Source organism: Trypanosoma brucei, chromosome 7, assembly GCF_000210295.1.
Source record: "Trypanosoma brucei gambiense DAL972 chromosome 7, complete sequence".
NCBI classification, from domain to species: domain Eukaryota; phylum Euglenozoa; class Kinetoplastea; order Trypanosomatida; family Trypanosomatidae; genus Trypanosoma; species Trypanosoma brucei.
In genome coordinates this window covers 984,354-1,011,068 of record NC_026740.1, presented here as the reverse complement: position 1 = coordinate 1,011,068, position 26,715 = coordinate 984,354, and the positions used below count along the sequence as shown (strand labels likewise).

Genomic DNA, 26,715 nt, shown 5'->3' with positions numbered 1-26,715 from the left:
ATAGTTGTTGTTGTTGTTACCCTTTAACCCCTATTTCTTTCCCTTTATCTTTCTGTGGGAGGCTGTTACTCTGTCGTTTCCTTGGGGTGCAATTTGGTCCAAGACACGTCTGGTGACCGCTAATGTTTTTTTTTTGTCGTTGTTATCGTTACATCTTTCCAGATGGCAACTACCACCTTCACTCAGCTGGAGCGGCTGCTGCTGTGTGTTGTGGAACACTTGGCCCTGTGTGCACAATGGCGCCAAATGTTTACGACATAATCATTTCCTGCTACTTACAGGTGCATTCACGTGCTTTTCTGTTATTGAGTAACTGCCATGTATAGGTATTTTCGTATATTTGCATACTGTTCCAACAGGTGTGCAAGACCCAAACGTGGTAGGGATGCCAGTAAGACGTGAGTTGAAAAGTGTTTCATGCGATGTTTTCCTTTTTTTTTCCTTCATTTTCTTGCTTCGTATTCTTTTTACCGTCGATATTTTCTTGTATTATTTTCAAGCAATTGATTGGAAGAGAACAAAACTGCCGCCCGTTACCCCATTGAGGGAATAATACAGAGTCCATAATTGCAGCTCTCAGTTCCACTAGGGGTCAACCAAAGGGCATCGATTACTTTGGCGGGAACATAAAGGAGAAGGGACAAGAGGCAAAGAGCGACGTCCCTTTACAAGAGTCAGCGAGTCCGAAGGATATTAACGTCTCAGATCTAATCATCATCATCATTGTCAGAGTGTTTAGCTTCCTTTTGAATCTCTCTTTACTGCGCCAAATCTCGACATTATGTCGACACTGGAGGGCTGTGCCGATGCGCTGCTACAACAGAAGGTGGTGCAAGCCAGCAATTATGAGCGGCTGGAGGCGCGGCTCATGGAAATGGAGCGCACGAAGCGGTCACTTTTCTTTGGTCTCAAGGAAGTCATTACGGACGTGGAACGCAGAACGCAAGATTTGAGTGAACTGAAGCAAGAGAATTCACGACTACGGCAACAGTTGCAGCAGGGTAACGTAAAGTTTGGCGCGCTCGCGGTTTTCATTAAAGATGAACAGAAGAAAACCGCGCGACTACGGGAGACTCTGGAGGGATGTGAAATCGCGTGGGCGGGATACCCAGCTCGAGTGGCACTGGTGTTGCATGCCTTGCAAGAGCGCCAAGTCTTTCGTGAGCAACTGGGTGATGTTGTGAAGAATCTGGAGCGTGTGAACCAACTGGTCATTGTGTTACGTCGGGTTGGTGAAGTGCATTCACGAGTAGCGCAGCGTCTGGTGGAGCATAGCGCGGAGACGGTGCGTTTGGACGATGCGTATAAGCAAGAAAGACAGTTGACTGCGGGGCTGAGGGAAGAATATGAGCAGCACTCCGTTGCAACACTTGCTGAGAGTGACAGGTTGCGCGGCGTCGCCCAGAGACTCGAGTTGCAGCAGTTGGTGAGGGAAAGTGAGCTGGCAGCAGCTCGAGTGGAGTCTTCAGAAGCTGAAGCACGCAACGATATATGTCGTATGGCGCTACAGGGTGCACTTACAGCGGCCGACACCCAGGCAGTAAAGCACCAGCGTGCGGAGGTTTACTTCAGGTTCGTGTCGTGGCGGTGTGGACTCTTACATACGGTTGTTTCGGCTGCTGAAGCACAAACGGAGGTTGTTTCAGAAATGATGAACACATGGGTGGGAGGTTTGCGGTGCCAGCGGGACCGCTTGAAAGAGGAAACTGCACAAACAGAAAGTGGAAGGGCCCTTTCCGCAGAAGAGCTTGAGGTGGCACGCACTTCAGAGGCCATCTTTCAGCGCCGCAACGCATCACTCCGGCTTCTGTGCGGTGCCTTGCGGCTTCTTTACTGTCGGCAGCGGTCCCGCGCGGCGGACATTCACAAGGAGTGGTCACAACTTGAAGGGGAGGTGTCAAGGGCGCGCAAAGCGCACGAGGCACGTCTCTTTGCGCGGCGCTTGTTACTGCTACAGAAAGAGGCCCGTGAAGGACTTTGTGCAGAGGAATTGCTAACGCGGCGTGCACTCGCGGAAGGTGAGGAGGCGGCGCGCCAAGAGGCAGTTACCCAACGGCAATTGGATTTGGAGGCGGTGAAGAAGCAGAAACTGCAGCGGGATGTGTCGCCTCTGCGTCGCGAGGAAAAGGCTGACGCAACTAGAAGTTGGTTTCAGCTAACAAACCCCGCCAAGTTGGTGGTACCGCGTGCTCGAGGAGCTGCGGAGACGGAGAAGAAGCGGCCTCGGTTGCCACCGGATGTTGCCACTCCAGCTCGTAGGACTTATCCACTGGGTGCAAAACCGAAATCTGCAGAGTCGGACAAACACTGGGAAGGTGGAAACGAAACCCCATCTTTGTCACATCCACAGTCCCCTCCATCGTCGCCACCACGTAATCACCATTCCGTTGCTCTGATCCGTCCTTCAAGTCAGGTGAAGGCAACACGCTGCAGCCGCAGTCCGTCTCTTTCGGGAATGCCAGTGAGCACAGTTCATAACAGCAACAGCAGCAAGAAGCGAGGCCAACCACGCAAAAACTTTGTCACAAAGTTGGGTCCAGTGGGCCATTTGGTCACGTCACCATTGCCGCGTCGCCCATCAGCAGCGAAGCCCATCGATGATGTTGTTGCTGGTGCGGGGGTGCAGAAGGGAGTGTCACATCATGGGCCTCGTCCTTCTCTGTTAAGTGAAAAGGAACCGTGGAACGGAGCTAAGTTTGAGGACGTCTTTTCAGATATCTTCCCGTATTGAAGGATGGGGTGGAACGGCACGGAGGGAAAAGAGGAATGCCACCTTATGTTTATTGGATTTGCTTTTCTTCACATGTGCGTGATCACATGGCTGTGAACGTAGCGTTTGTCAGTCAGCTTGGTTTCCTTTCCCTTCGATACTTGGCCTGCTGCTGTTATTTTTGATTACAAAGTTTTTTTTTCTTTCAGATATACATTTTTTTTTTCTGGTGTATTTTCATCACCACTTCGTTACGCCCTTCATCAACCCTTTTTATCGATATTTACCATCTGCTTTCGTAATTAAGTGTTGGGTGCTGCATTGCCTTCTTGCAAATGTCAAAGTGGTTCCCGACGTTTTCTTTTTCGTTTTCCCCCGCGCTGCAGCTTCTGGGCGTGCGCGATAATTTAAGATGGAGTATATGCGTCGTCATTCATGGATAATAATGATGATAATAATGATAACAACTATAATATATATATGCACACAGAGACATATACGTAATCCTTAACATGTTTTTGTTCATTTTTGTCCGTCGTTTTTTATCTTTGCTTAATTCATTCTTGTAACCATCGTTTGTGCTCTCCCGTTACACCCTTTACTAATTTGTGACGCTTCGATCTGTACTCTTTTTTTCTTTTGGTTAATTTCGTAATGTCCTCTTACGACATATCTCCAATGCCAACAACATTAAGAACACGATTGATAAAGCAATTTGCCTCTAACTTCTCCTCCATGCTTCATAAATCTCCTGTCGATTTCACTTCAATTCACTTCTCCTCTCTTCTCTTCTCTTTTCTCTTTGACTTTTTCTCTCGTCATCTTTCCTTTCTGTCACTTCTTCCATTACTTCCACAATTGGTGCATACGATGTGTAGTGCTTCACTCCATACCCCTAAAAGGTAGCTGAAGCGGTGAGTGCAGAGTTTTCATTTGTTAGTCTTACACGCGCTCTCGTTTCTTTCTCTTATCCCTTTTTTTGTTTTGTTTTTTGTTTCTTTTTTTTTTTAAATTTTCGCATTTTAGTTCGATTCTGTGACCTTTTTATTTTAATTTTTTGTGTGTTTGTGCTTGTTTTTTTTTTTTTGTAAGGTTGAATTTTTCTTTCTCTACGACCTTTGTTCTTGTTCCTTTAGTTGACTTACTTATTTAATTTTTATCTGTTGTTTTTATAATCTCCGTTTCCATCTTCTTTTGTTTACTTCAGATTAACTCGTTTGATTTTTGTATTGTTTTGGTTGCGCTTTTGTTGTTGTTGTTGATATTACTTTTGTTTTTTTTCCTTTTGTTTTCCTTCAAACCGCGCGCTTGCAGAGGAGAGATCAATAAATAACGAAAGAAGGAAAATAAAAGAAAAAATTAGTGCCGCGGTGGTGCAAAGGAAAGGAAGAGGAACTTTGGCCTGTTGCCTCACCGGGTCCCTCTGCTAAATATTTATATTTGTATTGCAATATATGATATTTTGTAGGTTTTGATTGGGCGCATCAACACACTCATCAAAGCAAATAAGCAAAAAATCATCCGCGAACCGATTTTGGAACACCTGCGGTGCCACGAAGGAAAGGAAGCAAGAGTGTGGGAGGATACTCGAGAGAGGAATATTTATTCATTTAGTACGAGGGAAGAAGAAGGAAAATAAATAAAAGTCAGAGAGAGAGGAGTAAAAAAAAAAAGAGTGTGTGCCGCGTTAAGAAGTAACAACATCTTCAGCTACAATAACATATAAATATATATTACTGCTGCTGCTGTTGTTACCACTTTTGTGTAACTTTCATATTTTGATCCTGCGCTTGAGGAAGCAAAGGAAAGTAGTTGGGATATAAGGGAAGAGACGTGGTGCTGGTGGTGGTGGGAGAAACAAAACAGTACAAGAGAGAAAGAAGGAAAGGAATATAAAAGGGAGGGATATATACATATATATATTAGAAAGAAAAAGAAGAATAAAGAGCAAGAGTTGGACAAAGGTACCAGGAGAAGTTGAAAACGGGAGAAATTTCAAGCGCGTGTGGATTCTGCTCATAGTAATTTTTTTCTTTTTTGGTATCATTATTACTACTGTCATCATTATATCATCATTACCACAGCTGCCGTAATTAGCCATCATTATTGGCTTATTGAGCGTCATCAAAGGGAGGGAGCGCGTTGCTTTGTTGCAACGGAACATTATATATTTCCGTTTCAAAAATTAGCGCAACTGTGCCAAACGCCGTAGAGAAACGCGGAGCCTCAGTCGTATTTTACCATTGTTTCTTATACTTATATATATATATATATACTTATATATATATATATACTTATATATATATATATATATATACAAACGCAAAACCCGTTCACCCTCTTGTGGAATCGCCTAGGAACGGAAGAGTGAAATTCATTTGGTAGTCGCATCATTTAACTGTTCAGGGAAGCGAGAGGCAAAAGGGTGAAGTTGGGGCAAAACGAACAAATAGCGGGCACATTAACGAAAACGAAGAAAAAAGAGCTGAAGGAAACTGATAGTCATCGTTAACATTAGTACAGGGGAAAGAAGGGTGAAGGAAGGAAAGTTATTTCACTCTTTTTGTTTGTTTCCTTTGGTTTTGTGCGCACAAGCAACTAACGACGACCAAAAATGTCCAATTCGAGTGGCAAAACAAAACTATCTTTTGAGAAGCGCGTTGTCGGGACCTCGGGACGTGGGAGTCGTGACTCACTTTCCGTCTCTAACAGTGAGTCTATGAACACAAGTAACAATGGGGTGCTATCTACACCACAGAATTGCGTCAGTTCCCCCCCGAACCCGCCAGGACGCGGATTCAGCACTTGCGTATTGGAGGTCTTGTCAACCGATCCCCCGACAGTGCGTGAAGGCAGCACACCTCCTGCAAGCAGCAGGAGCACAAATAACGTTACCGTGAGAGTGCCGGCCAGCCGGAAGGTATCTTCTGTCCATGGCTCATCCAAAACGCTTTCACAGGGAAATGTAGAAGGAGGCAACATAGTAGTAAATGGTGAGGAAGGGGGACCTCCCATTCCCTCAAACCTGCTGCTTTCTGCCTTCTCACCGTCACCGTCTGTAAGAGCAAAACCCCCGAGGCCACACCTCGTATCAGGAGACTTGGTGCCCTTGACACCCAATACTCCGTTTAGTTTGCTTAGTGCAAGTGAGAAGTGTACCCCCAGCAGTAGGAGCAGCAGCGGCAGAGAGATACAAAAGCGGATACTTATGGGAAGTGGAAGGAAGTGTAGTAGCAACGAAAGTAGCAAGGTGGGGACACAATCCATTGGTAATATCAGTCCAAGTTGTGTTACTCTACCAAATGACGTGGGAGACGGCACACCCCTGCGGGTTAGCCTCGCCCATAAGGCACTTATTGGCAAAGGAAGCTTTGGCGTCGTATTCCAAGCCATGAATCGGGACACAAACCAGATTATCGCCGTAAAGGAAATTGCGTTCACTAGTAACGCTGACAGCCAACTGCTGGATACAGTGAGGAGGGAGCTTACCACTTTGAAGCTGCTAGATCATCCCCATATCGTCAAGTTTCTGGGCGGCGAGTGGGCTGACAATTGTCTACGGATATATCTCGAGTACGTGTCGGGTGGCAGCATTAGCAGCGTTCTTCGCACATTCGGACCGTTTCAAGAGAAGCAGGCATCTCGATTCACTCGTCAAATGTTGGAGGGACTGGCGTATTTGCATAGCAAAAATATTATACATCGCGACCTCAAGGGGGACAACCTGCTGGTGGATCCGAATGGAACTCTGAAGATTTCCGACTTCGGTACCGCAAAGAGTTTGGTTGAAAATCAACCTCCGCAACATAACGGGGTTCCCCCAACACCAGCGGGAACGGCGTATTTTATGGCTCCCGAAGCGATAGTCGGTGATCCGGTGGGACTGTCAAGCGACATTTGGTCCGTTGGCTGTTGTGTTATTGAAATGCTAACTGGCAGTGCCCCCTTTTCGCATATGAAAAATCAATACAGCACCATGTTGTGCGTCGCGGAGCATAAGGGAGAGTTGGTGTCTTCGATGATCCCAAAAGGAAACAACTTCTCAAGTAAAACCCTTGATTTCCTTATGCGCTGTCTGCAAAGAGACCCAGAGAAACGATCGACTGCTTTGGAACTGTTGGAGGACCCATGGATTCAAAACCCACCTGAAGACACGGAGCTTTCCTGCTCAACTGCCCTTCCACCATGTGCTCCCAGCCTTCAGCGGGATCGTAGCAGCGGTGGGGGAGTGTTTGAACCACCTTTCGGTGCGTTTAACGACATCGTCCGAACACCAAAGTTCAGCCACTTCAGTTTCTGTACAGAAGAGACATCTTCGCTTTCTGAAAGCAAGGGAGGGAATAGCACAAGGAAAAGTAGCACAAAATCAAACAGGACACCGCGTGAGTGGCGTGGTGAGAAACGGCACAGTGAAAGCCACGGTGGCCTTAGCAACAGTTGTCAAAAGGAGCGAGACCGCGATAGCGCACGCGAGGAAAGGCGAAGTGCGGGAGGAAGTGTGTTGGGTGTTTCTTTCCCCAATATTTGAGGGTGGAAAAAAAAGGGAAAGGAAAAGAAAAGGCAGAAGAGGCTGAAGCAGTATCAAAAAAGGGAAGTAATTAAGTCCTGAAATGCTCCTCTCTTGCGTTTTTTTTTTAAAAGTAAGAAAAGAGGGCACTTAAAATCAAAGTGGGTGATGTTGGTGGTGCGAGTGGTTGTAATATTATTACTACCAGCTGGAAGTGCCTCTGAGGAAACGTACGGGGTCATCCACGCGGTTTGGGGGTAAAAGTCAGTTGTTTAGATGGATCAACGTATATATACATATATATATATATATATATATATATGTATATATATGTATATATATACATGTGTGCATGGATGAACGGGTGATCGCATGAGTGCATTTGATTATGAGAAAGCGAAGAGAAGACAAAACCATCTCATGCAGCAGACATTTCCTTTCCATACACAAAACCATCCAATCATCCACTCATATACATATATACATATATACATATATACATATATACATATATACATATATACATATATACATATACATATACATATGTACCCATCTACTCGGCGGTTGTCGCACCTTTTGTTTTCTTTGTTTTGTAGTTTTTTTTCTTTAATTTTGCTTTATAGTCTCTTCCGGGTATTTGTATTGTTGTGGATGACTGCTAAGGTGGAGGGCTAGGAAACCTCATGCGTACTTTTTTTCCTTTTTCCTTTTTCCTATTTTCTTTTTTTTTCTTAAGAAAACTTCGGTTTATTGATCTATTCTTAGAGGTGATAACTCCGGTTGTTCATTATGTGCCTTACTTCCCATCCCATTTTTTTATTGTAATTTTTTTTTGTGTTTTCTTTTTCATTATTTAAACGTCCTTACCACCCTGTGCAGAAAAAAAGGTATATATATATATTAACAACAACGACGACGACCATTTCTTTCCTTTTCTCTCGGTATTCGACTTTGTCTGTATGTTTGTGTTTGTCTCTTTTTTTTCTTTTTTTTTTCATTTTTTTCATTTTATTATACCTCTCTCACTTCTTTTCATGAGCTCGTTCTCACTTGGTCACTTGTGACTGCTCAAATGACTGATCACCCGAGTGCGGCATCTGTTGTGCAGAATACCATGAGCAGTTTTGCACCCTCTTCACTCTTCTTCTTCTCTTTTCTTCCCTTTCTTTCCTTTGTTAATTATTTCATTATTCCCTCCTTCAAATGCGAATTAATGTTTTCCAACGATAACCGCGACCTGAAGTGCTTAAGGGATGATGACACACGGAAATGAAGCTGCCTTTGTTCCTGTAAAGAGTGAAAAGCTTCCTATGATGATGGAGCGTGAATGCTACCGTTCATCGATGTAATGCCCACTGAAAGGTCCAAATATAAGGGAGAAGAAAAGGGATGGAGGAGCCCGTTTTTTCACTTGTAGCGTCAAGCTGGAGAAAATCCTCTTTTTCCCTTTTTTTTCCCCTTCTCCTCCACCTTCTTTATAATTATTTATATATTTATATATACATACGTATCGTGTCCCATACATGTGTGGAGGGACGCTACAGAATGAACAGGGAAGGGGCGTGCACCTTTTTTAGGTGGGGAAAGTGCCTTATCCCAATGTCATCCTTTTGTATGTTTTGTCCCTCAGAGAAAAGGGGGGATTATAACAGACTGTGGAATTGTGCCTCTCACAGCAGCCTAACATTTTGAAACGGAAATAGACAGGGAGGAAGAAAGGAGGGTGCGCGGCTCGCGTGGCAAGGAGAATTCATCTAATGTAAATACATATGATTCTTTCGACCACTTTATTCTGTTGTTGTTTCCCGTTGATTCCACTACTTCATCTGGCTTCGTGTGACCACAGCAGCACGTTGAGAGGAAAAAAAAAATAGGAAGCTATCGTCGGAGGTTGTGGGGGGAAAGAGAAAGAAAGAGGGGTGAGGGTGAGGGTGAGGGTGAGTGAACGAAAAATAAGATATATATATATATATACGAAGACGGGAACGATGTACGACCCCGCGGTACCTAACAATTACCGAGACGTTAAAATAGTACAGTGGAAGCGTGCGCGTGAGGTAGAAGAAAATGAAAAGCTTTCACGCACATCGATGGAATCAATCTTGGCAACTCCTTCGCCCTTTGACTTCCCTGGAATGGTGCAGCCGCCCTCGCCAACACCGACAGACACGTCTTTTCCAGGCAGTAGTGAAGTACTGCCACTTCACCTCAGCGTAGAGGAGTTGCACCAACGGCGTGTACGGCAGAGCGCAGCACTCGGTATCACAACAGCCATCCGACTGGAACGTGACGAACTCGAGGCGGCACACAAGGTGAAAGTGGCCACGGGGATGGATCGCAAAGGTCGCATAGGATCAAAATTGGAGAAGTTCATGAAAATGGCCACCTCGTCTTCCTCCAGCGGCGACGCCGCGAGCGGTAGCAATGGAGATGCCGATGTTTCATCCGGAATGTCATCAATGGGCTTGCCACCCTCATCGCTTGCCGGTAGCAGCGCTCCTCTTGTGTTTCAGCGGTCGACGTTGGCTGCTGGAGGCTACATGGTGAAGGAGGATACAAACGCTCAGGACGGTCGCAAGGCTCCTTCCGGGAAACCCAGTTCAACTATCCTCATCCGTTTTATTCGCGACGGCCCGCCTCCCGATTTATTTGAGGAGGATGCCACCGCAGGGGGGGATAACGAAGGTGGTGCAGTTGGCAGCTTAAGGGCAGCTGGTTTGGCGTTTCTTGAGAATGTACAGGGCCAGTGCGCACGGTATGGTATTGTGCGCTCTGTGCGGCCCGCTTTGCTAACGGAGGAGCAACGCACAGCCGTCCGTGCACGACTGGAACAGTGCGCATCAACGCCCGTTGAAGTGGAGTTGCGCTTTGCGCGAGAGCTGGTCCGCGTGCTCGTGCGATTTGACACGGTTGCGGGTGCCTTTAAGGCCATTGATGCACTACAGCAGAACTGTGTTAATTGGAGTGTTTGCTTTTTCCCCACGATACTGTTTGATGCAGGAACCCTTGGCCCATCTGATGGTGAGCCTTTATGTGGAACCTAAGTGCATTTTTTTTAAAATCTCACTTTCCCTCTGCTGAGCAGGAGGTGGTGCAGGTGACCAATGTGTGGTAGCCTTCCCCACGTCGCTATTCATTTAAGTGATTCTACTACTACACCGCAATAGGAAGATGATTACCTTTCCAGCAATACTGAGTGTGATGAATGTGAAAGCTTTAAAATACCTCACCTTCAGAACTGTAGGTATACACACATATGGATATGTACATTTGTGCATGTGTGCATTCATATACCCGTTTGCACGTGTCTCACCGCGTTATCGTTGAATTTTTAACTCTAAAAATTATTGTTCTCATCACCTCCACATTTGATTCCCCCACCCTCCTCCCCCGATCCAACTGAATCTGCGTGGTCGCGAGGTTATTTGAAAAGGTAGCTGGTTGTGTTCACTTCAAACGCACATTCAGCTGCTTAAATCACACGAGGATACTGCTGGCATCTTTGGAAGCGTTGGTTGCCAAAAGGGAATACGCAAGGCTACACGGAAATGAAGTTATCACCCGGCACAAATTACGCTGGTGTGCCTTCCTGGAAGATGAGCTCTCACACGCTCCCTCTTATGAGGAAAGTCCATTTATACGTTTCCTCTGAGCACCGCTAGAGAGGCAAATCTATCGGAAAAACATCACCGATGACAACTGCAGAAGCGAAGGGAGGTGACTCACGTTTGGGTGCGAAAATGATCAAACGCATCCGTATACATATATATATATAAGTATGTGGTTAATATTTTTCATAGTCATGTAAGCGTGTGTGTATGTTTGTTGAAGTCACGGTGTTATCTGCTTCTATCCGTGCCTTCATTGCAGCGGTTTGGCCCTAACTGTGGGCCTGGGTTGAGGGCTTCTGGTTTAGTTACGGAGATCGTTACTGCTGCATTGGTTAATAACATGGATAACACTATTTTTTTTTTTTTTGTGTGTGTGTGTTGATGTGTGTTCACGACTAACCCTCGGATGTAATACTGATTGCCTAAACATCACACTTGTCTGTCCATATCACAAACTTCAAGTATCGTTCGTACAAAAGGGGTCTGATTTCTTTTGCAGTTGCTCAACTACTCAGGGATTTTGTTACCACTTCAATGCGGAGGTGAATTTTTACATAAAATTGGTTGGAGTGGTGTTTTCCTTTCATGTTTGATGCAAATACGGCATCTGCATTCCCGTAAGAGGTGATATGCAGGTGTGTGTGTGTGCGTATTTGGAGGATGCGAGGCGTCGCAATGAGTAAGGCACAATTTCGTTTGGATGCTTGACCAACTGAGTACTTGTGAGGCATTCGACTTTGTCGGAGTAGGGAATTTCATACTGTATTTTCCTTCCTTTGTCCCTTCCTTTATCTGCTCTCTTCACACTTTTCTTTTTTTGAATTTCTTTTGGATTTTTTTTTGTTTTTACTCATTCACTGGGGAGATTACCGGCTGCCTTCCCGGGCCTGAAGCGTGGCGGTGTGCCGGGAGGAAGTGGAGGGCGGAAATATTACTTGGGAGAGTTGGAAACAGCAAGCAAAAACCACACCGAGACACTGGGGTATATTTCCCAGGCCTCAAGGAGGAACTTTCTTTGTTTGGTTCTTACCACTACCAATATTATTGCAAATACTATTAAAACTGAGAGTTAGCGGAGAACAGAAACAGGCGAGGAAACAAAAGAAGGCAAACCTGCACATATTTATTTACAGGTGTAAAAAGCAACAGCTAAGGGAAACCTAGAGAAGGGTAGCGGATTTGAGGGAACACGCGGCAGGGAGAAGATCCACTTGTCCCTTTTCCAGTCAACAGTTACGGCTGACGACACTTCCACCTCACTGAAGAGAAATACAAAATATAAAAAAATATAGAAAAAGAGAGAAATCAAACAGAAACAGCGGCCTCAGGGGAGATAGTCAGAAAGGCAGGAAGGAAATGTACATTACAAGGGAGAACTCTGCTATTAAGTGTCGGTATAATATGATCGTGAAGATTTTGTTGCTGGTCGGGGCTGCTGTTGGCGCTGAGTGCAGCGGAGTAGCAGATGATGATACCACAAAGAAATTGCTTCTCGAAGGTGATTCGGCACTGCGGCAGGGGCGCAGTTATTACCAGGAGGCGCTAGCGAAGTACACAGAGGCGTTAACGCACAACCCCAACAGCATTCGTGGACTTTACAGTCGTGCAGAGCTGTTGTCTATGCTCCGACGGCGTGATGCATGTATGAGTGATTTGGACCAACTCCTGAAGCTGGACAGTAAACACCAACGCGGTTTGGTGCTGCGATCAGCGCTGTACTCGCAGGCGGGGCAGTTGAAAGAAGCCGTGCGGGACGTCGAGAAACTCGTTGAAGTGATGAGCGAGGGGGGCAAGGCCGCTAAGGTGCAGGAATACAAGGCGAAGTTGCAACAACTTCGGCGGTATGCAGAGGTGTGGATACCACTTCAGCTCAAACTCCAAGCAGCGAAACAGGGTGCAGTGACGCTATCACGCGATGAACAGTGCGCATGCGTGGGCTTTCTGCACGACATGATACGTGAGTTTGCGAAGGATAACGCGGGGTTGCGCCTGCAGCGTGCAGAATGTGCTTTGGCCTGTGGGGACAACCAGGCTGCTAGCGAGGAACTAAAGTATGTGGTACAAAGGGAGCCGCAGAACCTTGACGCAGTGGCACTGGGTGCCCGTGCGCTTCGTGCATTAGGGGCGCTTGAACAGGCTCGCCGGGAGCTTCGTCGCTGTTTGTCGCTCGATCCTGAATTTGCTCTCTGTGCTCAGCTGCACAAGCTGGTCCGCGAGCAAATCCGCGTAACCCAAGGTGTGGAGAAAGCTCTAGAAGAAAAGGATTATGGAAAGGTTTTGAAGTTGATTGAGGGGGCCATGCGGTTTGAGGAAAACCCACCGTATAAGGATCAACTATTGCGTTGGCGGTGTGATGCAGCTGTGGGTATGCAAGACACAAAAGATGGGCTTCCTGCTTGCGACGAGGCTATTCAACTTTATAGCCCCGAGGACCCAACTGTTGTAAGCATTTTACTGCAAAAGTTGGAGCTTTATCTGATGGATGGGAATGTGGAGCGTGCGGAGGAAATGCTTCAACGAGCTCAGCAACTACAACCAAACGACGGTAAGGTGAACGAGTACAAGCGCAAAATGGAAAGGATCAAACGTGTGGGACTTCGAAAAAATTATTACAAGATATTGGGTGTGAAAAAGACGGCGGACTCGTCGGAGATTCGCCGTGCTTACCGCCATCTAGCAAAAACATTTCACCCAGATAAATTAGCTTCGCAAGAGCTTTCCAAGGAGGAGCGAGCTGAAGCAGATAAGCGCTTTCGGGACATCAATGAAGCCAAGGAAATATTGCTCGACGATGAAAAGCGCGCCCGTTACGACAATGGGGAGGATCCTACGAAACCTCCTGGTCAGGATGAGCATGCATTCCACGGCCAACCGTTCAATTTCCCCAACGAAATGTTTGGACAAGGTGGAAGGTTTCAGCAGTTTTATTTTCACTTCGACTAAAGGGATGGAGAATTATGCATAGCACCTGGAGAAGGGAAGGGGTTGGATAATGGAATGAAATGAAACGAGATGAGGTGAGGATGACAGTTGCAGGTGCAAAATACGGTGGGTAATGCAGGGCATAACAGGAAGGAATGGGAGAATGCTGCCAACAAAAAAGGTAAACAATGTTGGACTGGAAGGGACATCTATTTTGTTTACGTTTTTTGCTAACGTGAGTTCACTCATGCGTATTGTGTCTTCTGCTGTTATTTGTAGAAAAGCCTTGACATGTCGGGGCGAGGCAAACCGCGGGGGTGCCCATTGTTTTGCAGGAAATCCTGCGCGTGTGTGTGTGTGTGTATTTGTTTGTTTGTTTGTGCTGAGGCAGCCGCAACACCAAGAAGCATGGAGGATGGAGAAGGAGAGGGAAAAAAAGGTTGTTGTCGAAGTAGCATGATGTGCGAAACTGGGAAGTGAGGTGGTAGCTGCTTGTAAAGGAAGGAGAAGGAAGGGGAAAGGGACATTGAAAGCACACGTGTTAGGGAGTTAACGTGCTGGGTTTGCCATGTGCTAACGTCTCGTTTTCCTTTTCTGTAAACTATATTTTGTGTTTTTTTAAAACCGTATTTGATGCTTCCACTTTCTGTCTTCTTGTATTTTGTGTGTTTGTATTCCCCTGTTCATCGCCATCTCTGCGTGATTCTCCCGCGCACACGTATGGACATTTGATGGCTGTCTGGCTTCCCTTGACTCGTGCCTTCCCCCCCTTTTTTTTCCAGTGCTGTCTGTTTTGCGCCACCATGGGATCTACTGTGTGTCATATGAATAATGATGTGTGGGTCTCGTACGCACATATGAAATGTGTAAAGTGGGCGCTGGAAAATGGCAGAGGCGCAAGAGTCGCCCCTCTCGCCTCCCACTATCCCGCATATGGCCCAGTCGCCTCTTGGTATTGTTAACCTCTTTTCCCTTCTTTTGGTTCTTCTCTTTCCCCCCTCCTTACCCCTTGTATTCGGCCTATACTGTTAAATACCGAAAAGTATCTTAAGCACTATGTGAGTAGAAGGTCAGGTGGAGGCAGAGGGAGAGGAAGGCATGGTAGGAGGCCTGACATCTCGCCATTCCACAAACACAAGAAGGTACAATAGGCACCACATAAACAAGATTGATGAGGACAACATGAAACGTCTCCGCTTCACGGGCTTGGATAGTGTAGTGCCGTAAATTTGAGGTAGAGGATGTGAAGTTTGCATCTTTCATGCTAACACCTGTGTATACACAGTGTTTGTAATTATTACATTCCCCTAATTTTTGTTCAAAGCACCCAAACGATGAGTGAAAGCATGGGTTTATTTCCTTTTTTCGTTCCCACATTTAGCTTACGTTGTTTACAAACTATTTGCAGCTAGATGGCATCGGTGGAAACGTCGTGCGCTGCTCTTTTCCAGGGTATTTTCATTTTCGTATTTTACTCTTTCACACCCAATATGTCTTTTTTGGGTAATATAGCTTTTCTGGTGCTACGCTGAAGTGCTTGCTTTACTTACCGAATATTTTACACCCTACCCCCCTCCCGCTGGAACGTTTGGCCATTGGTAGTTAAGATAAAAAAAAAAGAAAAGAACTAACGCTCAAACGCGGCAGCCGGCAGCATTCTGGAGGCGCTGTGGTTGGAGTGAGTTGGCGGGTCCGAAGCTGAATTGTCCACTCTCGCGCAAATCATTAATCCACTGCTTAGTGTTAACAAAGGCAAATATGACAACCAACACCGCCGATGTGGGGTCTGTCGAGGAACGATTTAAATTAATCCGTAGCGTCGGGGAGGAGTGTATTCAAGAGAATGAGCTGCGGGCGATGTTGGAAAAGAAACCCGACATCCGTTGCTATGATGGATTCGAGCCCTCAGGACGCATGCACGTTGCGCAGGGCGTGTTCAAATCAATTAACGTCAACAAGTGCACTCAGAGCGGCTGCGAGTTTGTCTTCTGGGTTGCAGATTGGTTTGCACTGATGAATGATAAGGTGGGTGGAGAGCTGCAGCGCATCCGTATCGTCGGTGAATACCTTACGGAGGTGTGGAAGGCTGCCAATATGAACATGGAGCGGGTGCGTTTCTTGTGGAGCAGTGACGAGATCACGAATAATGCGAACACGTATTGGAAGCTTGTCCTTGATATTAGCCGCCGCAACACCATTGCCCGCATTAAGAAATGCTGCACAATCATGGGTAAGCAAGAGGGAACGCTGACAGCGGCACAGGTGCTGTACCCACTTATGCAGTGCGCTGATATATTCTTCCTAAAGGCCGATATATGTCAACTTGGGTTGGACCAACGGAAGGTGAACATGCTCGCACGTGAGTACTGTGACCTCATTGGTCGTAAGAACAAACCCGTTATTCTTTCTCATCACATGCTTGCGGGGTTGAAGCAAGGGCATGCAAAGATGAGCAAAAGCGATCCTGACAGCGCCATATTCATGGAAGACAGTGAGGAAGATGTAGCTCGGAAGATACGTGCGGCGTACTGTCCACGTGTTGCGCAAAAGAGCACCGAAGTTACGGACGACGGGGCACCCGTTGCTTCGGAAGACAAAAACCCTGTGTTGGATTACTTTGAGTGCCTCGTTTTCTCAAAGCCTGGTGCCACAGCTGTGGTGGATGGTGCGGAGTATAACACCTACGCAGACCTTGAGAAAGCTTTTGTTGAGGGCAACATCTCCGAGGAGGCGTTAAAGGAGGGCCTTATCGAGCTTTTGAACGGAATACTTGAGCCTGTGCGCAAACACTTTGTGGAGGATCCGCATGCGGCGTCATTGTTGCAACAGGTGCTCTCTTTTCGGGCCGGCGGTGCGGCACCACCTCTCAGTGCTGTGCCACTTCCAGAGCAGTCAGCGACGCCATTAGCCGTGGCTTGGCTACCGGCCTGCATCAAGTTTCCTGTGGATCTTGCTGTTGCTTTGAGTGACGCGATAAAACAGTTCTTGAGAGAAAACACAGATGGTGAAGCTGTTTTGTTGCTTCCTGAGTGGACCGCCATGGCGTGCAATAATGTAGGGGGCGAGGAAAAGTACATCAGCGCCGCGCTCGAGCTAAATGCAGCGATTCTCAAGTCCCACTGGTTGCCAAGCGAGCGCGTGCGAATAGTGCGGCAGAGTGAAATGATATTAGCGAATCCTAACGACTACTGGCTCACCGCCATCAATGTTGGTCGGAAGAATAAGCTGCAGCGGGTGGAGGAAGTGTGCGGAGACCTCAAAAATGCCGGTGCTGTTGTCGCGGCGCTTATGTACGTTGCAGATGCTGCCATGCTGAAGGCAACACACGCCATCTGCACTTCACATGACCGTGGTTGCCACGAGATCGCAACGGATTTTTACGAAGGTAAACTGCGAGTTATTCCCGCTCTTGGGGGTGTTGTCCCACCGCTGAGCAACGCGGAGCCGCCGGTTTCTGAAACCCTCGCCAGCGGCCCAGTCAACAAGGATGACATCCTCTTCATCGACGACACTGATATGGACATGAGGCGTAAGATCAAGAGGGCGTACTGTGCCCCTAACGAAGACGCCAACCCAGTGCTGTCTATTGCGACTTGGCTGATGCGAGAACAGGGAGCCCTCTTGATAGAACGAACTGAGGCGAATGGTGGCGATGTCGCGTACAAAGGAGAGGGGCAGCTGCGTGCTGACGCACTGTCAGGTGCACTTCACCCTGCGGATCTTAAGCAGGCGGTTTCCAAGATGCTGTTGGATAAGTGTGCGGCTGCAAAAGCTGTTCTTTCCACTGCGGAAGGGAAGAAGTATGCCCAGACTCTAAAGAACGCGGAGAAGTCGCTTTCTAAGAGTAAGTAAATAAGTGAAGAGCGCAAATCATTATTGTTGTTAAAGATAATGGGACGGATATCGGCGCTACCCTTGGCACTTATGCCGTCGCCTTTGTGCTACGGTTATTGTGTTATGCAACTAAAGAAGGGATGAAGTTGAAGGTAAGACCGAATTCAGTGGTGCAGGGTAGCTGGAAAAAGAGAAGGCTGTGTGTTACAGATTTAACTGCAAATAAAACTGGTCCAACGTCAACCCTTCCAATGGGGCGAACATGGGCTATTTTGTGACATTGGGAATCTAAACCGCTTGGTTTCCGCTTTCCTCCGATTGATAGGCATTTGTTATGTTTAAATTGAGACAGTGTCAAGTCGTCTGAAGAACCTCTAAAGGCACTCATTAAAGTTGAAAATGGCATTCCCTGTGCGACGGAACCTCTCCGATTTTTCTGCTTTAACCTTTGTTTTTTAATTGCACCTCTTATTATATTCCTCACGGCGCTTCAATTTTCCACAACTCTCCTTACTGACCACTCAAGGGAGGAAGTGAAGAGGTGCAGCCGTGGCTGTTGCATCAGAACGACGACGTGGTGAATTCAAAAAGTGGTTATTTTCCACTCCCCTCTAGATTTACTATTTCTCTGCGTCCGTCAGTTTGCTTGCCTGGATAGTCTTTTCAAATTCCCACTCATTGTAATCGGTGATAGTAGAGGTTGATGTCCTCTAGGAGCGGCGGGCGACCATTTGGTAAATCGCATGAGTCGCTAAAGCTACCTGTTATCCGTACGGTTGGAACGGTGATGCATGAGCCACCGAGGCCAGTATGTCGTGTTATTTCGCCTGCCGAACCGATCCAGTGGCGTAAGCGGTCACGAATAAACAAATCACCTCAGAACATTCCCGATGCGTCGGTTTCTGTTCCTCCGACGAAGGATTCGACTGGGAGAGACTTTGAGATCACCATTTCTCAATACCCGGGTTCCAATGATGCCGCATCGGGTGTCATTAACAATTTGGATCTTTTTGAAGCAAGACTCCACGGTGAGCCGAACCTTTGCAGGCTACTTACATCACAGCATGAAAGTAGCCCCTCCTCAAGGGCAAGCGTAATGCCAGAACACCTTTTCCCGTTTATGGATGACAGTTCGTCACCCAGGTTGCTACGCGGTACAATGATCACACTACTGCCATGTCTCTCGTCCGATTTATTTCTTAAAAATAATACCATTGCAGCCCGGTTGCGGGAGATGGAGCGGGGAGAAGTTCTGCAGAAACTGCGTGCTGAGGGTCGGCGGTTAGGAATGCGTGAGGTTACAGTTGATGAATTCTCACATTTGGTGGGTTGTTTGTTTGGTGAGGAATTGCTAGACAAAGACGAGGTAGAATATTTGTTTCGCTTTCTTTATTGGAACACCCAAGACTGCATTAGCTTTGAAGACCTTATCGCCAGTGTGAGCCTGGTATTCGAAGAAGTTGATGTGCTAATCCTTGTGCGCTGCAAGTACATAATGGAGGAGCGCACGCTGAACAACAGCGTCATTTCACTCGTTGATGTAGATATCATGTTGGGTGCCTTCAAATCTGTCTTCGGTGAGTACGTGCCGGAGGTTTGTGAACTTTGCGCTGATGTGCGGCGTGCTATGGAAGATATCATGCCAACTTACACCGTTCCCGCTTCCACGTTCCGTGAAGAGATTAAGCGGCATGAGCTTCTAATGAATTGCTTGGATGTCGTCCACACTGATGGTTCGATTGGGTGGTTGCCGCTACTTCAGTTACTCGACCGGCTCCCGGACGATGACTGCAAGAGTTTCGGCACAACACATGTAGAACTCCAGCGGGCACTCGTGGACACGGCAATTGCTAAATGGCGCGAGGAGCCCGATGAATCCGTTAGTGATGATGGAAAGGACTGTGTAATGGACTTGTGCCATCCAAAGTTCATCGCTGATAAGTACATGATTAGTACCAACGTCCCGTGAGCCAAGACGTATAATGGGCCCTTGAGAGAACCGCGTTCTCATCACCTGTAAATGTGTTTTGATGTACAACATTTTTCTTATGTGCCTTGTTTTATATGCATGTACTCTACTGGGGGGATAGTGCACCTAATTCCTCTGTACTAGAGGTTGGTACAACTGGTCTCTTTGGAGATATCATTTCTTCCTTATTCTGCAGTTGCACGAAAGGTGTATGTCTGCCACCGCTATGCAGGCTATTCTTCCCTGTTTTTTTTTCCTCTTCTCTATCTCCGGCTCCGGCTCCGTATCTCTTTCCCTCTTTCATTTTGTTTTTTCTTCGTTTTCCATTTTCTCTGCACCCTTTTGCAGCTGTAAGATTTGCCACCGTCCGCTGCAATCGCTACACGGTCGTGCAATTGCCCATTTTCCCGCCTCAAACGCTGGTGGAAGCATTCAATAACTCAAAGTGAATAAAAGTGAGGGTAGAAGTTGGCGAAGTAGAAAGAAATATAACTTTAAAAGATTTTCAGAGATGTACCGCAGTGGTACGACGAACTCGCACCGTGGCTCATTGCAAATATCATCTCTGGTGATGGTGTGTTTCTATTTTGCTACGTACACGGGAGGCGTTGATGCCGTCCGCGTGCGGCCCACAGAACAGCAACTTTCCATAGACATAAATAATGAGGAAGTTTGCATGTATTCACATGGTGTGCATCGACGTGAAGGAGTGATGTTTCATTACCACTCCCTCCGTGGTGGCAATGATTTTGACTTTTACATCCGCGACCCGGACAACAGAACGGTTTATGTCTCATACGCTGGTGAACACGCAGATGAGGAACGTGTGTACTTCACTAAGCGAGTGCTTGGCGAGTATTCGTATTGTGTAGACAACAGGCCGTACACGGGAAGCATCAAGACAGTGAAAATGAGCGTTGGGATGACGTCCCTCAAGCGCTGGAAGGATCGAATCGATCCACTCATGCGAATGATGGATGGCTCGGACCGGTTCATGTTGGCCATGCATGACGACCAGATGATTTTCAGACTCCGTGAAGAACATTTACGGAAGAAAGTGCAAGAAAGTAAGAAATTGGTGCTATTCCGTGGTGTAGCCGAGACGGCGGTCATCCTTTTTGTTTGTACTCTGCAAGTGTTGCTCATCAAGCGCATGTTTAACCGAAAGGGAACCCGAGCAGTGGCCTAGTGGGTGTATAAGTGTTGATGCGGAGCAAGAAACTTGCGGTCATTTGTGGCATGGCCCACCGCGCAATAATAACAACTACTGTTATTTTTTCCTTTGTGTATACACGTATAGTGGCGCTATCAAATGCACCGCTTATATACCATTGTGATGTGCTTATTTATATACATTGTTTACTTCCTTCCGCCATTATTATTTTGTTGTTGTTTTACTGTGCGGTATATACTATACACACACTCAACTCTTTGTGCCTCTGCACATTGCGTGATGAACGGGGGAGGAAGAAAGAAGGCGTGAACACCAAAAGAAAACACCACAGATGAAGCTGTCCGTACATGCGTATATACATACAACTGTGAATGTTTATTTGTAGGCGCATTTGTTTGGTAGTTTTTTCTTTTGCTTTGTTTTTTTTATATATTGATTGACAGCTATTTCTTTTCACTGACTTTCCCGCGCTGCAACACTTTCAAACAGTATTTAACCTCGAGACACTTTGTCTCATATCCGATTTTTTTTTTTACCGCATAAGAGGCTTCCATCATTGTGCTTATTTACTATTTCTTTTATTACCTCTGTTATCATCTCGTCTGTGTGACGTCCGCCTCCACCACATTGCCTGCGGGGACAGTTTTTCGATACTACACTCGGCATAGCTCAAAAGAAAAGGAAAAAAAAGTTTGTTTGTTTGTTTGTTTTTACAAAAAAGAAAAAAAACCAATCATATGCTTCGCCGCGCAGCTCCAGCTGGTGGCATTATCGCACGTTGGGGTCTCTCGAACTGCAACGTATCAATACGCCATGGCCGTCACGGCCTAACGAGACACGACTTCAGCAACGTCTTTTCCCGATCGCTTACTGAAGAGGAAATGAAAGCACTCCAACAGCAGCAGGAATACCGGCCCGTCTCTGCTGTCGTCCCCGGGAAGTTGTTCATGCGGCACTGGATAGCTGGAGAACAGGCGACGGAATCGGTTGTGGATCGTGTGATATCGGGGTTTGTTTTTGTCTGCTTCATGTTATGGGGATGTGGGTTCGCTACGCTTGGATTCAATGGAAACAGCTGCGCTCACACAGCAGTGTTGGTGTTTATTGCTTATTGGCTCTACCTACAAACTCATTGCAGGTTGCTAATATCGGCACTAGCCACGCTTGCTGTCCTGCATTTGATAGTGAATTAGTAACGTTGTGTGTACATCCAACAATACCGTTTACCCTTTCAGTGCGATTGACTTTTGGTTGTGTTCCGTGTAAAAAAAAAAAAAGACGGCAGGAGGATATGGGTGTTTTTTTTTTATTATTTCGGTAATTGTACGAAAACCGCTTCCGTTTGTGCGGTTGGAGTGCATGCGGTCGCTCCGGCTTGTTATGCAAGTATATTAAAGGTCACAGCCGCCTTTTGACCACAACCTCCAAACTATGACAAGCGGAACATGTGCCTGATGCCGAAGGCTTCAAAACGTAGGAGGGAAAGAGGGATGACAATTGTATTAGTGATAGTGACAGTAAGAAGGGAAGGAGAGTGGGGATGGGGAGTAACAAAAAAAAAAAAAAAACGAGTTGATACTTTCTCTCTTTCTATATATATATATATATATATTCCTCTATTCCATCAGACACGAATAGCGCATACATTTTAGTTTGCTTGGCGCACGGATGCATCCCTACGAAGGGAAAGATGTTTAGGAGGAAGAGAAAACGAATTTAAGGAAGAGAGGAACGGGACGCGGGAAGGGTGTCACCAGCCTGTGAAACGTGACCCCACGTGGAGCGCCGTCGGTGTCGCTACATGTTGGCGTAGTATGTCCTGTTTCTGTCTACACATTTGCATGTGAGTACAGTGGCGTGCACGTGTCCAATTTATTGTTTCCCCGCCTTGTGAACCAAAGTGCGAGTGCTTCTGTGTCCTTTTTGTCTTCTTTGCTAACTCTTTTTTTTCTTTTGCTTTTCTCCTCTTTTCTTAAAACAGGTACTCACGTGTTAGAGAAGGAGAGGGAGGCCAGGGAGATTCTTCCTGTTGCTGAGTGTATATATATATATATATATATATTACTCTCCTTTCAAGGTTCTGCGTCCACGCATATCCTTCACTCGTACATACATACATATATATAATACATAAATATATTGAACCCTTGATATAGTTGCTGTGTGGCATCTGCTTCGCTAAAGGGTGCTGTACCCCCTGGCACCTCAATTCTTGAGGGGGTAACCAGTCAGTTATTGGTCAACCATCAGACAGCGGAGGGCGCGTCTTCGTATTCGTTGGTTCCTCTCCTCTTACCAAACGTCCGGCCCAGGTCGAAAAGAGGGTTGGGAAGGCAGAAAAATAAAAAAAAAGAAAAGGAACCTGTCTACTCCTCTTCTATTACTTCAGGGTGTGACTCGTTGGGGTTGTTAAGGGTTTTGGGTGTTATATTTCTCGCATCCGTTTTATACATACACATATAAGCGCGCAAGGCATTTTAGCGGACCGGAGTCATCTCTTTCTTCGGATCGTTGAGTACGCTAGTACTGGTTGAAGCGTGCCAAACCCAAGAGTGGAAGAAGAACGGGCGGCCCATTTCATTTGACAGACCCACCCACCGACATATATATATATATATATATATTAGACACGTGTATTTAAACGAGAGAAAGGAGGTAAAAGAAGGAGAGGACAAAAAGGGGCGTAAGAGTGCACCTTCTCCACTGAAGAAAATAGGCTTCACGTAGACTAAAGGGAAATGGATAGGTTTACCAAGGTCCGTAATATTGGGAAAGGGAACATGGGCGCCTGCGTCCTTGTGCGCAATAACGAAGACGGCAAGCTCTACGTAATCAAGCAGGTGGACCTTACGAAGATGAATAGAAAAGAGCGCCAGCAGAGCCTTAACGAGGCACACCTGCTGAAATCGCTTCAACACCCGAATGTGATTAATTATGTGGACAGTTTCCTTACCAACAAATCCGATTACATTTGCATTGTGATGGAGTACGCAGATGGCGGTGACCTGAGTTCTCGCATCAAGAAATCATATGGGGTGAACTTCCGTGAAACACAGGTTATCGATTGGATTATTCAGTTAGCGCTTAGTCTGTCCTACGTGCACAAACGTAAGGTGCTTCATCGTGACGTCAAATCGCAGAATGTGTTTTTAACCAGCCAGAATATCCTGAAGCTGGGAGACTTTGGTATTGCTCGAACCCTTAGTGGCACATACGATCAAGCCAAAACATTTGTAGGAACACCGTATTATTTATCACCAGAGCTCATTATGGAACGTCCATATGACCACCGTAGCGATGTGTGGGCATTAGGTGTTATTGTGTATGAGCTGTTGACGCTGAAGCACCCCTTCAACGCGACAAGTATGAAAGGGCTAATGCAGCGGATCCTTAAACTGCAGTACGAGCCGATTCCTCCACTATATACGACGGAGTTACGTAATATTGTACCGCGTCTGCTAACCAGAGATCCGGCGCACCGCATTCGTTTGTCAGATCTCCCTCGATCTGCCCTGGTGATCCACCGGAGATTGAGGGAGTGGATGCTGTCTGATGTGATGCCCTAAGATTACATCGAAAACCTAGCTGCGTAACGGATTTACTTCCGTCGCAAGTGGCAGCACTTCGAAAGTCGGCGGTAGTTCCCCCTGCTGCGCCGAGTACGTTACCGGCTAGGGACCGCACGCAGTTGCTTAACACCATTATCGCCCGAGGTAATAACAAAACCGTCGAAACTGCCGTCCCCGATCCCGGCAGGAGGGAACTCCCCACCGTTGGTGACGGATATATCAGAAGGATTGCCACCGAAATTGCCACAACTCGACCAGCGACAGAAGCAGCAGACGCCACAGCAAAATGACCACTTCCAGCAGCAGCAGCAGCAGCAGCAGCAACAACAACAACAGACACCGTCGTTGCAACCTTCGCAGCAGCTCAATGGGGCCCGGCTCCCCTCCCAGGATCGTGACGCGGGTGCCAAAAAGCAACAACTGCAACCGAAGCATCTGTACATTAATTACAAAAAGTTTAATGGCGGCTACAACTCATCTAGTGTGTCCGGTAATGGAGTGGTGAAGCAAAACTCCTCCGCTCCAAACCCAATGTGTGTGCCTTCTGGGCCGCGTAACGCCGGTGTCAGCCCCAGCAACGCTCCGTCTATAGTTCCCAACAGCGCTCGACACTTCACTGCGATCCTGGGGCCTGGACGACAAAATGGCCAAAATGTTGTTGCAGCACCTCCACAAAGTAGCGAGTACGGCCCGACAGGTCACAATAGCAACGCCATCGGATGTCGGGGCACCGCGCAACCGAGTGTTGTACCGAACAGTATAATTCTTCAACGACTCGCGGAACACCGGGCTCACAAACGCAGTCAGCAGGAGACCGGTAACACCGCATTACGCTTGAATCCATTCCTTCACCAACCAAATGCGCCGGCTCCACTGCCATATTTAGCTGGGGTTCAACAATTAGACATTAGGGCGATGTTACAGCGCGCAACGTTGGAGCGCGCAAGGCGGAATGCTACTTGAACATACATGTGTCTGTGCATTCGTGTATTTGTGTGTGTAGGATGGGAGGAAAGAGGAGAATAGTAATATCTGCATTTCGTCTCATCTCATTGGTTACGTGTTGGGTGTTGTTGTTATTGTTATTATTATTTTGTAATTGCTGTCATTAGTAGTCTCAGTGAGTACGCGGTGTAAGTAAAGGAATATGGTGCCGCTGTTGTAGTAGGTTTTTTTTTTACATGGCTCCACCCCTCAGTTGCGACTCGTATGGATTGTGTACAATGAAATAGATAGGTTAGGTGTTGTGGAGGACGCTAGTTGTGTGTGTAATTTGGGTAGTTGAAACTTTTTGATGCAGAGGGAAGGAGAGGAGGAGGATATATGTTTATATATGTGTGTGTGTGTGCCATGATCACTTTCATGTGCTTTGTCGTTGCTGCTCTTTCTTTTTTTTGTTTTTGTTTTTGTTTCTTTTTCTTTTTCTTTTTCTTTTTCCTTCTCACAATTCTCCGCGTTTTATCTTCATGAGATGTGCCTTGTTTACTGTATGCTTTCAATGTTGTGCGCTTTCAGGAGGTGATGCGAAGGAAAGTGAGGATATGCCGAATGCTGTCACTGGTATCAATGCAAACAGACGTGCATTAAAGAAAATAAATAAATAAAGAGAATAAAGAATAGGAGTGAACGAGATCACGAACGGATGTTGTTTTCATCGTTGAGAGCGGGACTTGACGGAACAGAGTCCAAATTAGTATTTTATATTGTACTCTATTTACGCGTATATATATATATATATATTCTTTAAAGATACGTATGGTTTGTATGCTAATAACTAAATGAAAGAGAAGATGTGGAAAAACAAGAAAAAAAAAGTTAAACGAGTGGAAACCCCATGAAGGTGGACAGAAGAAGAAGAGGAAAAGGAAAAGAAAAGAAAAGAAATACCGTATTGAGTCAGTTTACTCCTCTCTCTCTCTCTTTTTCGGGGACATGGAAAGATACAGCTCATCGACAAAAGAAGAGGAGATGGAAGAAGAAATATGTCGGTTTCGTTGCGTTTAGATATTTTTTTTTGTCTTTTTCGTCATTTTCTACTTTTTTTTCGGATGGAGGAGGAGGAGGAAACGTGTTCTAGCGCTCATACGATTCCATGCCGTAGTTTTCTGTTTCATAACTTCTTTGTTACGAAGAAAGAGGGGAAAGTTGGTGGCTTCTACAGTATGTGTTTGTGTGTGTGTGTGTGTGTGTTGAAACTGTTGAAATGGGGTGAGGAAGCGAAGGAAATAATACAAATGTAAAAGGTAAAATTAATATAAAATATTAAATAATAATAATAATAATTCAAGAATGAACGAGCGAAAGGAAGAAAAAAAAAAAGAAGCGAATGTATGTATGTATGGAAAGATGCGGTGCGAACTTAACGTTTACTATACGAGGAGAAATTCAATATCACGGGAACGATGCTGACATGATA

The 26,715-nt window shown here is 46.2% G+C and overlaps 16 protein-coding genes and 1 pseudogene across 16 annotated transcripts, besides 1 other annotated feature; 15 read left to right on the top strand and 2 right to left on the bottom strand.

Moving 5' to 3' along the window:
• Nucleotides 1-781: 781 nt before the first annotated feature.
• On the top strand, nt 782-2,731 carry TbgDal_VII4080 (hypothetical protein, conserved; the record flags this gene model as incomplete). Its single annotated transcript, XM_011776457.1, has 1 exon — nt 782-2,731. One exon carries the CDS (start codon nt 782-784, stop codon nt 2,729-2,731), a length of 1,950 nt encoding a protein of 649 aa, XP_011774759.1.
• A 1,750-nt stretch (nt 2,732-4,481) lies between these two features.
• Nucleotides 4,482-4,874, bottom strand: TbgDal_VII4070 (hypothetical protein, unlikely; the record flags this gene model as incomplete). The annotated part of the gene is made up of 1 exon (XM_011776456.1): nt 4,482-4,874. One exon carries the CDS (start codon nt 4,872-4,874, stop codon nt 4,482-4,484), a length of 393 nt encoding a protein of 130 aa, XP_011774758.1.
• A 450-nt stretch (nt 4,875-5,324) lies between these two features.
• TbgDal_VII4060 (protein kinase, putative) lies at nt 5,325-7,238 on the top strand (the record flags this gene model as incomplete). The annotated part of the gene is made up of 1 exon (XM_011776455.1): nt 5,325-7,238. One exon carries the CDS (start codon nt 5,325-5,327, stop codon nt 7,236-7,238), a length of 1,914 nt encoding a protein of 637 aa, XP_011774757.1.
• Nucleotides 7,239-7,589: 351 nt separating this feature from the next.
• Nucleotides 7,590-7,895, top strand: TbgDal_VII4058 (hypothetical protein, unlikely; the record flags this gene model as incomplete). Its single annotated transcript, XM_011776454.1, has 1 exon — nt 7,590-7,895. The coding sequence occupies one exon, from the start codon at nt 7,590-7,592 to the stop codon at nt 7,893-7,895; it is 306 nt and encodes a 101-aa protein (XP_011774756.1).
• A 714-nt stretch (nt 7,896-8,609) lies between these two features.
• On the top strand, nt 8,610-8,912 carry TbgDal_VII4054 (hypothetical protein, unlikely; the record flags this gene model as incomplete). Its single annotated transcript, XM_011776453.1, has 1 exon — nt 8,610-8,912. One exon carries the CDS (start codon nt 8,610-8,612, stop codon nt 8,910-8,912), a length of 303 nt encoding a protein of 100 aa, XP_011774755.1.
• Nucleotides 8,913-9,208: 296 nt separating this feature from the next.
• Nucleotides 9,209-10,264, top strand: TbgDal_VII4050 (hypothetical protein, conserved; the record flags this gene model as incomplete). Its single annotated transcript, XM_011776452.1, has 1 exon — nt 9,209-10,264. One exon carries the CDS (start codon nt 9,209-9,211, stop codon nt 10,262-10,264), a length of 1,056 nt encoding a protein of 351 aa, XP_011774754.1.
• A 1,267-nt stretch (nt 10,265-11,531) lies between these two features.
• Nucleotides 11,532-11,891, top strand: TbgDal_VII4045 (hypothetical protein, unlikely; the record flags this gene model as incomplete). The annotated part of the gene is made up of 1 exon (XM_011776451.1): nt 11,532-11,891. One exon carries the CDS (start codon nt 11,532-11,534, stop codon nt 11,889-11,891), a length of 360 nt encoding a protein of 119 aa, XP_011774753.1.
• Nucleotides 11,892-12,187: 296 nt separating this feature from the next.
• Nucleotides 12,188-13,774, top strand: TbgDal_VII4040 (TPR-repeat-containing chaperone protein DNAJ,putative; the record flags this gene model as incomplete). The annotated part of the gene is made up of 1 exon (XM_011776450.1): nt 12,188-13,774. The coding sequence occupies one exon, from the start codon at nt 12,188-12,190 to the stop codon at nt 13,772-13,774; it is 1,587 nt and encodes a 528-aa protein (XP_011774752.1).
• Nucleotides 13,775-13,886: 112 nt separating this feature from the next.
• On the top strand, nt 13,887-14,213 carry TbgDal_VII4035 (hypothetical protein, unlikely; the record flags this gene model as incomplete). Its single annotated transcript, XM_011776449.1, has 1 exon — nt 13,887-14,213. The coding sequence occupies one exon, from the start codon at nt 13,887-13,889 to the stop codon at nt 14,211-14,213; it is 327 nt and encodes a 108-aa protein (XP_011774751.1).
• A 587-nt stretch (nt 14,214-14,800) lies between these two features.
• Nucleotides 14,801-15,130, bottom strand: TbgDal_VII4030 (hypothetical protein, unlikely; the record flags this gene model as incomplete). The annotated part of the gene is made up of 1 exon (XM_011776448.1): nt 14,801-15,130. One exon carries the CDS (start codon nt 15,128-15,130, stop codon nt 14,801-14,803), a length of 330 nt encoding a protein of 109 aa, XP_011774750.1.
• Nucleotides 15,131-15,511: 381 nt separating this feature from the next.
• On the top strand, nt 15,512-17,605 carry TbgDal_VII4020 (tyrosyl-tRNA synthetase, putative; the record flags this gene model as incomplete). Its single annotated transcript, XM_011776447.1, has 1 exon — nt 15,512-17,605. The coding sequence occupies one exon, from the start codon at nt 15,512-15,514 to the stop codon at nt 17,603-17,605; it is 2,094 nt and encodes a 697-aa protein (XP_011774749.1).
• A 685-nt stretch (nt 17,606-18,290) lies between these two features.
• On the top strand, nt 18,291-19,556 carry TbgDal_VII4010 (hypothetical protein, conserved; the record flags this gene model as incomplete). The annotated part of the gene is made up of 1 exon (XM_011776446.1): nt 18,291-19,556. One exon carries the CDS (start codon nt 18,291-18,293, stop codon nt 19,554-19,556), a length of 1,266 nt encoding a protein of 421 aa, XP_011774748.1.
• A 95-nt stretch (nt 19,557-19,651) lies between these two features.
• Nucleotides 19,652-20,005, top strand: TbgDal_VII4000 (hypothetical protein, unlikely; the record flags this gene model as incomplete). The annotated part of the gene is made up of 1 exon (XM_011776445.1): nt 19,652-20,005. The coding sequence occupies one exon, from the start codon at nt 19,652-19,654 to the stop codon at nt 20,003-20,005; it is 354 nt and encodes a 117-aa protein (XP_011774747.1).
• A 62-nt stretch (nt 20,006-20,067) lies between these two features.
• Nucleotides 20,068-20,745, top strand: TbgDal_VII3990 (hypothetical protein, conserved; the record flags this gene model as incomplete). The annotated part of the gene is made up of 1 exon (XM_011776444.1): nt 20,068-20,745. One exon carries the CDS (start codon nt 20,068-20,070, stop codon nt 20,743-20,745), a length of 678 nt encoding a protein of 225 aa, XP_011774746.1.
• A 17-nt stretch (nt 20,746-20,762) lies between these two features.
• On the top strand, nt 20,763-21,065 carry TbgDal_VII3980 (hypothetical protein, unlikely; the record flags this gene model as incomplete). The annotated part of the gene is made up of 1 exon (XM_011776443.1): nt 20,763-21,065. One exon carries the CDS (start codon nt 20,763-20,765, stop codon nt 21,063-21,065), a length of 303 nt encoding a protein of 100 aa, XP_011774745.1.
• A 402-nt stretch (nt 21,066-21,467) lies between these two features.
• TbgDal_VII3970 (hypothetical protein, conserved) lies at nt 21,468-21,923 on the top strand (the record flags this gene model as incomplete). The annotated part of the gene is made up of 1 exon (XM_011776442.1): nt 21,468-21,923. One exon carries the CDS (start codon nt 21,468-21,470, stop codon nt 21,921-21,923), a length of 456 nt encoding a protein of 151 aa, XP_011774744.1.
• Nucleotides 21,924-23,468: 1,545 nt separating this feature from the next.
• TbgDal_VII3960 lies at nt 23,469-25,262 on the top strand (annotated as a pseudogene).
• Nucleotides 23,469-25,262: a sequence feature.
• Nucleotides 25,263-26,715: the final 1,453 nt, after the last annotated feature.